Source organism: Patagioenas fasciata, chromosome Z (genome assembly GCF_037038585.1).
Source record: "Patagioenas fasciata isolate bPatFas1 chromosome Z, bPatFas1.hap1, whole genome shotgun sequence".
Taxonomy (NCBI): domain Eukaryota; kingdom Metazoa; phylum Chordata; class Aves; order Columbiformes; family Columbidae; genus Patagioenas; species Patagioenas fasciata.
In genome coordinates, this window is record NC_092560.1 from 58,591,325 (window position 1) to 58,604,424 (window position 13,100).

General features: G+C 41.4%; 1 protein-coding gene across 5 annotated transcripts in view; it reads left to right on the forward strand.

Moving 5' to 3' along the window:
• CDC20B (cell division cycle 20B) overlaps nt 1–13,100 on the forward strand; it is a 40,326-nt gene that overhangs the window by 13,547 nt on the left and 13,679 nt on the right. For all 5 annotated transcript variants that reach the window (XM_071801852.1, XM_071801851.1, XM_065860922.2 and 2 more), the window contains exons 4-7: nt 1,198–1,319; nt 6,583–6,682; nt 9,371–9,481; nt 12,455–12,651. In XM_071801852.1, coding sequence (XP_071657953.1) covers nt 1,198–1,319; nt 6,583–6,682; nt 9,371–9,481; nt 12,455–12,651 — 530 coding nt within the window. The remainder of the gene's footprint in view (nt 1–1,197; nt 1,320–6,582; nt 6,683–9,370; nt 9,482–12,454; nt 12,652–13,100) is intronic.

Below are 13,100 nucleotides of genomic sequence, written 5' to 3' on the forward strand. Positions count from 1 at the left end.
GGCTGTAACAGTGCACAGGGTGTGCAGCTGCACCTTCGTATCTGGAATAGTTAGCAATAACTGGCAGGAGAGTAGGAAGATTCATACCTCTCTGTCTCCCTTCCTTCTGTTTCACCTTTGACTTATACACAGCTACTGCAGACCTAGCTGTAACTGCAGAACTTGGACCAGTTTGCATGCCTGGATGTGGTATAGTGTATGCTCACTGAGGGAGAAGCTTTCCCTGTGTTATTGTCTCTCCTCCAATGCATAAAGTGTCGGGTATTGACAAAGGGACAGTGGCCGAGAGACAGTCAAACTTAACTCACCTTAGGGAAAGGCTTATCTAAGGGCCTTTCAGAGCACAGTTCAAACTTTCGGGACTCTGACTTGGTCTGTAGAAGAACTGACTCTAGGGGAGGCTGTTTGTCAACAACAGAGGGATCTGAGGGAGGGTTAAATGAGCCTTTGAACTCACTGTCTCCTACTTCCAGCAGTGCTATACTACGGGGAAATGGGGAAGGGTTTACAAGAATATACATGTACAAGAAGAGCTTCCTGGGAGATCTAAGAAACTAAACAAGACTGATTTCTTGTTTAATAATTGAAATCTTTAGCAAGCAAATAAAATACGCTGTTTAGTGTTTAGGATGTGTTCCTATGATGCTGTGGCTATTGATCAGGAAGAGCAATCGTGTCTTTTGCTGAGCAGAATACCAGAGCTGTTCAATAATACATGCCCAGCTCTAGGAAGCTTGGGTTCTAAACCAAAGTGGAGTCTTCCCTCCTTCAGTTTCTAGACCAGAAGATCCTGCATGCTGTTTCTACTAGCAGTGGTGAAAGTCTGTATAGTTCTGGAGAAAATCAGATATTGATTTATTATGGGGTAGGATCCTGTGTAACCAGTCAGTAATCTAAGTCTGGATATGGGCTGTAGTAGTAAGCAGGCACTCTTTGTAAAAGGGATGATCAACCTGACCTTTTTTAGACATCTTGTAGAGGATAAGATGAATAGTGCTGTAAAAATGCCTCTTCACTGACAAAAGGAAAGAAAGTTGACTGGTTTCAATGTCAGGATTTGCGTTGTCCCACTTAGTGTGTCAGATCGGCTTTCAGAGTACTACTACTATGAAATGAGTGTTATTCTGAAAAGTACTTGACAAATATTCCTGTGTATGGTTTTTAAAGGTATTGTTTCAGTTGAAATTGTTTTTCCAGTGACACCTCAGGTGCCTAAGAAACTCTCTGTCGCAAAAACTGTTGCGACTCTACATAGCAGTCATGCTGCAGCAGGCTTGGAAGGCAGGAAAAACAGAAGAGCTGAAATGAAAAAGAGATGGGTGAGTAGTGCAACATGCAGATAGACAGGTAGGATATTTACTTTCCTGATTTCTTTTTTTTTGTTTACTTTATCTTTGGCTTGGAATCTGTTATGTGGATATTACCTTATTGACATGGAGAACAGTAACAAGAGGAGGTCTAGTTTAAGATATGTCAGGAGCAACTACTTTGTCATTTGATTCGGCTTCTCTCCCCTTCCTCCAGGCTGTTGTCCTGCAAACTGAAATGGAAACCAAAGTAATGAGGCCCTCAAGATACATGTGTTACTTCTGAGGGAAAATGTATATTGTAATAAAATATGCATGAAAACATGAATGACTCAATTTTCTACTTGCTTTAATAACCACTGTGTGTGACCGAAATAGTTTATTCGGTTGTTCAGGATGTAGCTGTTCATTTTGTCATGTAGACAGAATAATGTTCTATGAGAAATTTGCCAAAAAGCAGATTTTTTTTTTCTGAGAAAAAAATTTAATGTCATGACAATAAAAGGTCTGATTGTCAGCCAAGGATGAAAGAACACATGGAATCTGCCTAACATGTGAAACAAAGACTTCAAATCACTCCCATTTAGGTATTGTTTTCTAGTGCTGTACACTTTATACCTTAATTTTTCCTAGTGGACACTGCCAACCAATTTTTTTTTTTTTTTACCTTTTAGGCAGTGTCTGTTGCTTTTTAGACATCTTAAATAAGCTTGTGCTCCAACCACTCACCTGTTTCTGTTCACTAACTTCTTGAAAATTGACTTCTTATGGAGAGTGTAGTGATCCTCGTCTGTATTAGTAAAAGTTATTACCATAACATTACACTCAAAACCACCTCTCTATTTTAGTGCTATCTAATTTTGACTGTTCATATGTTAAGTAATAAACTTCTAGTCAGTGACCATGCTTTTTCCTGTGTTCTCCTTTCCTTGATTGCACCAGCTGCAAGGCCAGTACTGAAGATACTGATAGCTGCTTTTACGTGATTACTTTTTTGACTGCAATTGTTGACTAAGAATCACAGAATGTTAGGGATTGGAAGGGACCTTGAAAGAAAGATCATCTAGTCCAATCCCCCTGCCGGAGCAGGAACATCTAGATGAGGTTACACAGGAATGTGTCCACGCGGGTTTTGAATGTCTCCAGAGAAGGAGACTCCACAACCCTCCTGGGCAACCTGTTCCAGTGTTCTGTCACCCTCACTGAGAAGAAGTTTCTTCTCATATTTAAGTGGAACCTCCTGTGTTCCATTTTGTACCCATTACCCCTTGTCCTATCATTGGTTGTCACTGAGAAGAGCCTGACTCCATCCTCGTGACCCTCACCCTTTATATATTCATAAACATTAATGAGGATGCTTCAGATATGCATACCCCTTGCTTATAGTGGTCTACAATCCTTAATTAATGTTATTGTGAAGTTTCTCTGAGATTATCAAGGTCAACTTCTAAGAAAAGGAGATAGTGTCAGGACAGGTGGGCTAATAGGCTTGTTGACTGATGACTTGTAATAATCATACTCTTGAAGGTCATTGGATATTGCATGCTTTTACATCATTCTGGGAAGCCTGGTCCTCGAGGCAGTAATTTTCCTTTCTAAATAAGCACAACAGTTAGGAAAATCCTCCTTTCAACAACAGCGCTTTCTTCCTTCCCAACCCCCTCTATGGTCTGACTGGAGAGTCTGTAAATTTTAGAATTGTTAAAATACACAGCCCAATGGGTTTTAGTTAAATCTACCCCACAGAGAAATTTAATAAAACTTTTTTAGTGAGATAAGAACTTTCTATGAAATAATGCATGTAAAACATTCTTCCTTCCTTAAAATGTAATGTCTTTTTAAAAGATGAGTATGTGTAGTTGTCTTCACTCTTAGTCATAGAGTCATATAGTGGTTTGGGTTGGAAGGGACCTTTAAAGGTTGTCTAGTCTGACTGTGCTGCAATGAGCGGGGACATCTTCAACTAGATCAGGTTACTCAGAGCCCTCTTTCCCATGACAGGCCATCTACCACCTCTCTGGGCAACCTGTTCCAGTGTTTCACCACCCTCATTATAAAAAATGTCTTGCTTATATCTAGTCTGAATCTCCCCTCTTTTAGTTTAAAACCATTACCCCTTGTCCTATTGCTATGGGCTCTGCTAAAAAGTCTGTCCTAATCTTTCTTGTAAGCCCCCTTTAAGTACTGAAAGGCCACAATAAGGTCTTACTGGAGCCTTCTCTTTTCCAGGCTGAACAACCGCAACTGTCCTAATCAGAGAAGTGTTCCATCCTTCTGATAATTTTTGTGGCCTCTTCTGGCCTGTCTCCAGCAGGTTCTGTACTGAGGGCTCCAGAGCTGGACACAGGACTCCAGGTGGAGTCTCACGAGAGCAGAGCAGAGGGGCAGAATCACCTCCCTTGACCTGCCGGCCACACTCCTTCTGATGCAGCCCAGGACACAATTGGCCTTCAGGGCTGCAAGCAAACTTTGCCAGCTCATGTCCAGTCTTTCACACACCAGTACCCTCAAGTCCTTCTCCACAGGGCTGCTCTCAGTCCATTTGTCCCACAACCTGCATTGATATTGGGAGTTGCCCTGACCGAGGTGTAAGACCTGGCACTTGACCTTGTTGAACCTTGTAAGATTTGCATGGGCCTGCTTCTTGAGCTTGTCCAGGTCCCTCTGGATGGCATCCTGTCCCTCAGGTGTGTCAGCTGCACCACTCAGCTTGGTGTCATCCGCAAACTTGCTGAGGGTGCACTCAGTCCCACTGTATGTGTCTTCAGTGGACATATTAAACAGTACTGGTCCCAGTACAGACCATGTGTCAGTCTGCTGTGTGTCAGTTTTTTGCATCTACAGTGAAAGTGACTTACCTAGAATTACATTGTAATTTACAAGCAGGAGTTCAGTTAGAACTAAGATATAGAACTAAAATATATAGATACCAACCTCCTAGCCTTTTATGAAGACATAATGAGGTGGATAGATGATGGCAGAGTGGTGGATGTGGTCTACCTTGACTTCAGTAAAGCATTTAACACGGTCCCCCACAGCATCCTCACAGCTAAACTGAGGGACTGCAGTCTGGATAATCAGGTAGTGAGGTGGACTGCAAACTGGCTGAAGGAAGGAAGTCAGAGAGTTGTGATCAGTGGGGCAGAGTCTAGTTGGAGGCCTGTATCTAGTGGAGTGCCTCAAAGGTCTGTACTGGGGCTGGTGTTATTCAATATATTCATCAGTGACTTGGATGAGGGAATAGAGTATACTATCAGCAAGTTTGCTGATGACACCAAGCTGGGAGGAGTGGCTGACTACTGGAGAGAGTGCAGCACAGGGCAACAAAGATGATGGAGTGGAGCATCTCCCTTATGAGGAAAGGCTGAGGGAGCTGGGTCTCTTTAGCTTGGAGGAGACTGAGGGCTGACCTTATTAATGGTTACAAATATATAAAGGGTGAGTGTCATGAGGATGGAGCCAGGCTCTTCTCGGTGACAGCTAATGGTAGGACAAGGGATAATGGGGTCAAACTGGAACACAAGAGGTTCCACTTAAATTTGACAAGAAACTTCTTCTCAGTGAGGGTAACAGGACACTGGAACAGGCTGCTCAGGGCGGTTGTAGAGTCTCCTTCTCTGCAGACATTCAAAACCCACGTGGACACATTCCTGTGTAACCTCATCTAGATGTTCCTGCTCCGGCAGGGGGATTGGACTAGATGATCTTTTGATGTCCCTTCCAGTCCCAAACGTTCTGTGATTCGGTGATATTCTGAGTTCTACAGCAAGAACTACAACCTTTTCCTAAAAATGTGATGTGGGGTGTTTGAGATAACATTGTGAGATAACCAAAACCCAAGTCTTCCTAAAACCATTTGAAAGTCAGGCTTAGCGAAAACTCTACAAAAATCTGTTAGTCTTAGTAGTAGTAGTAGTTAATGACTATTTAATTTGTGTTGCCTGGTAGCATAAAGGGATGGGATATATTAAAAATAAAGTCTTCTCACGTTCCAGTGAGCATGTGTGGTCTCTTTGTGGGCAAAAAGATTACTTTCTCGTATACACAATAGGTTTTCCACAGGAATGTCCCCACTTATTTTAGAGGGACATAGATCCAAGTAATCTGATTAGCTTTCTTCCAAGTTGCCTGTGTAAATTATACAGAAAGTATGTCTCAAAGCTGAAGGCCTGCTGTAGAACATCTGGGATATATATATAGAGGAGGAACACTTTTTTTTGTCCCAGCTATGTTTTTGTAAGACATTTCTTATCATGATTGCAACAGGATTTTGAAGAAGAATAACACAGAGTGTGCTTGAAAGGACAGATTTCACGGACATTGGAGGAAGAACATACTAGTGTTGAGTGACTGGTAAAAACATCAGCTGAATTTCTGCCTGTCTGTAAATAAAGAATCACAGACTAAACAGACAACTGGCATCAGAGGATTCACTTCAGTAAACATTCTGAAGAAATGCCTATTACTCAGGATTGGTGAAGAGATTCATATCCTGTGTGAGCTGATCTGAGTCTTTACCTGAATCTTGGCTAAAGGCTTAAACAAATTTTTTTTAAAAAAAAAATTCCAATAACAATTCAGATCTCCTTTTTCTTATCTTGGCTGCATCATCTGTTTATTTGACACCCAAAGAAATGAGACTGCAAAAAATCTTATTCCTTTCAGGCACTTTGTATATATTTTCAGTTTCATATTGTAATACTGATTTAAGGAATGGGAACATGGAGTCCAGGCTCTGGGACCCTGGTTTGAGAGAAGACTCTGACATCCAGTAGGTCTCATGCTGGAGTCAATGCACCTGAAGAGTGTGCACCACAAAACTGATCTTCCCTCATAGAACAAGACTTACTGCCTGCATGCAGAAAACATGGCATTGTATTCTGGTGAAATTAGTCCACATGCCAATTCAGAAGGGGACAAGAAGGCACTAAATTTTAGCAAGTGACCTGTGGTAGTAGCTGCAGATATGCTGGGTCTGGGAGCTCTTCCACTGGTAAAATGGCCTTGTTCAAGCAGTTCTTTTAGAGTTTGTGTGATCACTAGCAGTGAATTGGTGTTCTATGGAAGTGAAGATGGTGTCTGAAGTTAGAGCACATAATTTGGACTCTGGTATTCTGTATTTGTCACTGATGTCTCATCTGCAAGACCAGCTGTTTTGAAGATTTTGTGTAACAAACGTTGAACCTTTTAATGGGAATTATTATCCATGGTGCTTAAATACATTTTTCAACAGATTTCTTCATTCAGTCATGTTTTCACTTCAATGTATTGGCAGAAATATCCTTCTCAGCTTCCAGTGGTCCGGGAGGTTGGATATAGCATTGCAGAAAGTGGTGATGTGAAGGTCTGTGAAAATACCAGTTGCATCTGGAAAGGTATGTTCCAATATAGCAAATATTCTCATGCACATTGAAAAATAAGATACAGCAGGCTATATCTATACTGGAAAAGCAAGTGAATCTACCTGTTCTAGGAAGTGTTACAGAATAAGACAAAGTGACTGAGATCTACACTGCTTGGGGCTATTTCTAGAGTTCCTGCCACCTGTGAAGAGATAATATTCCACCTCTTCCAGTGTGGTTATACCATAGTATTTTACTTGGCTCTCCTTTGAGTCCCATCTGACACATTGGTGGCCCTGAGACGTTAATTTAATTTTGACTTTTCAGTTTCAGGACCTTACAAATAACGAGGAGTTGTGCTGCAGAATGGGCACAAGATATGTATCATATGAACTGTTGGGTACAGGAGAGTGCAAAACATGCAGATACAGTGGGGTCTTGTTGTTCCTACATGTAGGGAAAGGTAGCTGAAGCCAACTGTCCCTAGCACTGCCTTGGGTTTCATCTGCAGGGGAACTGTTTCATTTGCTCCAAAAGATATCCTAGGAATGCATGAGTTTAAGGGAGCATGAATGTTCAGTTGATTGGAAAACAGGTGGGATGTGAGGAACCAACCTGTGAAATACTACAGGTATTCCTAGAGTTATAGGAGTATGAGGCAGTTCATTAAATATCAGACCAATAGTTTGTTTTGCTCTACCTTGGACAGGTGATTTAGTTTTGTGATCTGTCTCTTTCTGCATATGACAGGTTCTTGCCAGTCAGTGCCTGATTCATGCTCATGTAAAAACAGTGAGAAACAGCTTCTTTATGAATCTCCTATTGAAGAAGTTGCAGGTTCTGTGATAGATTTATATATTCCTTTGTTTTTCTTCTCCATGCAAATAAGACTAACTTCAGAACAGCCAATAGCAACAGTATAGGGATTACTCATGGTGTTTTTTTAATTGATTGCAAATGAATACATGTATAAGGAATACCAGGTTTTATTCCACCCACTTACTCGTTGATCAAGTGGTCTGGTGTGACAGTACTGACTACCACTTCCTGAGTCTCATTTAAGAAGTGACACAAGCGTGTGAGAGCTGAAATCCTATCAAAAGTCAGTGATATCTGCAATAATACTCAGGCAAAATAACACAAAATGGTATAATTAAGCTTAATTTTCACTGATCAAAAGGCCTGTTATGCACATTCGTGTATCTGTACATGAATAGAGCTGAAAGCGTGATCAGTATGAATTTCGGGTAGATGAATTGCTCAGAAGAGAAATCTGAAATGAGTTACAGAGATGATTTCATCCTTTATATCTCATTGCTCAATAACAGCTACCAATGTTAGAAACATTTTCAGAGTGTTTCAGAACTGTTGCTGTTCATCCAGCTGTTAAAATTAAGTGCTTTAATTTTCCTGAATTATCTTACTTGGTTGGGTTCAGAAAGGTTTGCTAAAGTTTTCAAAAAATAATCAAAAATCTAGATTTTAGCAATACAGATGTTTCTGTATGGAGAAATCTCATTGCAGTGACATTGGACCTTATTTAGGGTTAAAATGAAGTGTTACATATCCCATTGGGCAGGTCTGAGAAGGTTGTTCCTACAAGCCTGCTTGATTGTTTAACTACAAAATTTTAGATACAGAAGATAATATATGTGGCCTGCTTCTTGCTCATCTTCAGTCTTTATTTGGAGAGAGCAGGGGTACTGCAGCTGAGGCGGGGAAACATTTGTTGTCTGCCAGAAATTAGTTTTGGGTCAGGGGATAATATTGAGGACAGAGTAGGGAAGGACTGTGTGAAATAACTTCTCCACCGTTTGTCATTGGACTTCCACATAGGGTGTTCTTTTACCTTTTTAAGTTACAGAGCACAAAAACTTTGTCAGTGATTAGTTGTAGAGAGAAGTCTACAGTCTTTTGCTCATGAAACTTTTGATATTAATTCTAAATACTCCTCTCTGGAGAATAGTTCAAAAAGGAAGCCAAAACACAGAGAAAAGCATAGAAGTGTGAATCTCCATCTTTTTTCTCTGCATGTTACAGCAAGATAGTTTCTTACACATAAAAAGTTAGCATTAAATGATTTGTAGTGCTAATGATCTGTCTTTTTTTTTCTATGATGTTGAGGAGTCCTTGCAGTGTAATGTTGTCAATGACCGCAAAGGTTGACTCTTCTGCTTCGTTGTATGTGTGCTTGCTTTTGTTTCTTGGTTATGTGTTGTCACAAGCTTAGTGTGCTTTGATCGAAGAGCGTGTGCTTTAAAAACCTTTTCCTGTGGTTAGGTATTGATGGGGGAGACCTTTGGGTGGGAAACTAACACCAGAAAGCAACAACGTTAATTGCTCTATGAGGGGATTTTGAAGTGAGAGCATCGCGTGAAATGTTCTGCTACCAACAACATTTGACAGAAAACTAAGGTGAAAACGACAAAAAGCCCCACATTCTATATTGAGCTGTAGTACCATTTAAACAGAATATAGTGGATCCTGTTCTCTATCCTAGCTGACTAAATTCATGGAGATTTGAAAAAGGTGGTAAAAGGTGGCTTTCACCTAGTTTAGTGTCTCTAGTGTTTTGAGCCTACTGAAGATAAATTAGATCCTGCTGGTGTCCTCGAGACCATAGAGGATCAAATATAGTGAGAATGTGAAAGGCTTAGGCCTGAGGAAAAACTAGTGGTGTTTTGCATTACTGATTAATGTATGATGAATCTTCAAATACAGGTTGCCAAGAGAAAACCCAGAATAAATTTAGAGCTGTTACCATCATGAAGCCTTCCATACCACTGGAGCTGGAAGTGAGGCTTCATATTACTGGCTTGCGCAATGATTACTGTAAGTTTTTTTTTTTCATCTTTGAAAACTTAACCTGTCCCAGGACAGAGACATGACTGATCAAACCCTAGAATCACTACTACCTAACTCTCATGCAGTTTCCTTCAGTTGTAGATCTCAATATATTTTTCAGATCAAACCAATATACTTCCCAAGTCTTGGGAAATGGGAGAGGTGCCCAAGGACTGGAGGAAAGCAAATGTCACTCCAGTTTTCAAAAAGGGCAAGAAGGAGGACCCGGGTAATTATAAACTGGTCAGCCTCACCTCTGTCCCTGGGAAAGTAATGGAACAGCTTGTCCTTGGTGCCATCTCAAGGCATATCAAGGATAAGAGGGTTATTAGGGGCAGTCAGCATGGCTTTACCAAGGTCAAGTCGTGCCTTGACCAACCTCATAGCCTTTTATGAGAACGTGACAAGGTGGATGGATGATGGCAGAGCGGTGAATGTGGTCTACCTTGACTTGAGTAAAACATTTAACACAGTTTCCCACAGCATTCTCACAGCTAAGTTGAGGAGATGTGGTCTAGACAATAGAGTAGTGAGGTGAGTTGCAAACTGGCTTAAGGAGAGAAACCAGAGAGTGGTAGTCCATGGTGCCAAGTGTAGCTGGAGGCCAGTATCTAGTGGAGTGCCTCAGAGGGGTCAGTACTGGGGCCAGTATTATTCAATATATTCATTAATGATTTAGACGAGGGAATTGAGTGTACTATCAGCAAGTTTGCTGATGACACTAAGCTGGGAGGAGTGGCTGACACGCCAGAAGGCTGTGCTGCTGTCCAGTGGGACCTGGACAGGCTGGAGAGTTTGGCGGGGAATAACCTGATGAAATTTAACAAGGGAAAGTGTAGAGTCCTGCATCTGGGCAGGAACAACCCCAGGTTCCAGTATAGGTTGGGAAATTACATATTAGAGAGCAGTGCAGGGGAAAGGGACCTGGGAGTCCTGGTGGAGAGCAGGATGACCATGAGCCAGCACTATGCCCTTGTGGCCAGGAAGGCCAATGGCATCCTTGGGTGTATTAGAAGGGGGGTGGTTAGTAGGTCGAGAGAGGTTCTCCTTCCCCTCTACTCTGCCCTGGTGAGACCCCATCTGGAATATTGTGTCCAGTTCTGGGCCCCTCAGTTCAAGAAGGACAGGGAACTGCTGGAGAGAGTCCAGTGCAGGGCAACCAAGATGATGAAGGGCGTGGAGCATCTCCCTTATGAAGAAAGGCTGAGGGAGCTGGGGCTCTTTAGTTTGGAGAAGAGGAGACTGAGGGGTGACCTTGTTAATGTTTATAAATATATAAAGGGTGAGTGTCACGAGGATGGAGCCAGGCTCTTCTCAGTGGCAAACAATGATAGGACAAGGGGTAATGGGATCAAGCTGGAATACACGAGGTTCCACTTAAATTAGAGAAAAAACTTCTTCTCAGTGAGGGTGACAGAGCACTGGAACAGGCTGCCCGGGGAGGTTGTGGAGTCTCCTACTCTGGAGACATTCAAAACCCTCCTGGACACATGTTCCTGTGCGACCTCATCTAGGTGTTCCTGCTCCAGCAGGGGGATTGGACTAGATGATCTTTTGATGTCCCTTCCAATCCCAAACATACTGTGATACTGTGATACTTACCTCTGCTTAATTAAGTTAAATCTTTCAGCTATCAGCCTTGGATATCTAGCAGCCAGTCAATACAGCAGCAACTTTATTGTGCAGACTTTGAAATCTTGTGTTTTCAGAGATGCTGGTGACCTTGTCTGGTCTGGATGATAGATAACCTTCTGAACTAAATTCTCACTTATGTCTTTGGTGGTGCACAGGCAAAAATTTAACATGCACAAGTTACACATGAGCCCATGTGGATCTCTGGTCTACAACAGCAAATACATATTTTAATGCTTCGCAAGATTAACAAGCAGCTCTCTAATTGCAAGTGTTGTAATCATCCCTGTGAAGTCTTTTCCAACATATCCTTGCAAGTGTTCATATATATATCTATGAACAGGACAAAGGTTTATTTGTATGTTTTGTGTACTTAGGTACGTCCCAAGTCTAACAGTACTAACAGAAGTCTTTCAAACTGATGTCTTAATACGAAGTTATAGATGCAACAGCCAGGACTGTAGTCAAACAGCTGACTGACAGTTTTAGCTATTTTTCAGAGTGATCTTAGTTACTGAAATATGATGTCAGACCTTGGTCTGTGGTAACAGTCTTCAAACAATGCTTCATGGATCAGACAAAATTACACTTAAGCTGCCCTAAATGCACAGCTGAGGACTTGACATGGGAGAGTGTTCTAGGTTCGTATTTAATGTTACATACCAACTTCTTCTGGCCTGCCTGACATAGTAGGCTGATCTGAGGCTAATCATTGTAGTGACTTGCTTTGCCAGGATCTGAAAGTCCAATGCACCCAGCATCAGGCCAGTGGAAACAGTATTTTGATCATACACTTCCTGAGCAAGCTCTGAAGTGAAGGAGCACCGAATTTCGCTAGTTCCTTTCTGCATTTTTTTTCTTATCATGTGCAGGGTAAATGTTATCATTAACCTGAGGATGTAAGACGACTGTACTGTATAGACTCTCCTATGTCTTTCTCAGTAACATGAATTACCTTCGAACAAGGGTGTTTTTGGAACTGTAGTGGTGGAGAAGCCTAATTTGTGGTGGCAGAAATTGAGTGAGTTGGCAATCCAAAATGCAGGGTTATAGACTAAAAAATTCCAGTGGGGAAGTTGTAAGTCAAATCCTGCTGTGCAAACCAAACAGTTTGTAGAGATTAGCTTTGTGAAGACCTTGGCTTGTTTGAGATACTCTCCTTCATGTAGGAGGAATACTTGCTAGTAATGGTTTCATAGAAGCATTCCCTTAAAGTTTTCCCATAGCTATTAAAAAAAAAAAAGCCTCTCTCCCCCAAACCATATTTCCGCTCACCCCATCCTATAACTTACAACTTTTTTGCAGTAATTTTTAGTAGCTTTCTTCTAGATCTAAACATACTGGACTGGAGCCTTGAAAATCTCATTGCTGTTGCTGTAGGACCTGCTGCACACATCTGGAATGGAGAAACTCTTCAAGCCATTGAAAGCATTGGTTTGAATTCCAGTTCCAAGTACATTTCATCTCTGGCTTGGATAAAAGAAGGAACTTGCCTTGCAGTTGGCACCAGTGATGGAGAAGTGCAAGTACTAGATAATTTACTTTTTTGTCTTTCTCCATTTTCAGCTAAAGTGGCCACAAGACAAATTGATGCTGATCTCTTTTTAAGGAAACAAATGAAAAAGATAGTCTAAACTAGCGAACAACTCTGCTGGAGACAATATATAGCACTTGCCTGTATCACACTGCAACTTACTGGATGGCTTAGTGATATCCAGTGTTATCTATATGTTATGGAGCCTCTCAAGCTACTAGAAAGCTGATGACTGAATTAATGATCCAGTTGTCCAGAGACAATCAGATTTTTTTTTCCCCACTAGCAATAGGAACTCTTTCATTAGATTGTTTTACTCAGCACAGGGTGTTTTTTCTTGTATCTCTCTTGCTAAGATTACTGTAGTGACCAATGCCTGAGAACTCAAGCCAAAACTCTCCTTATGGATTCACACAAAAGAATTTTACTTCAGTCTGATTA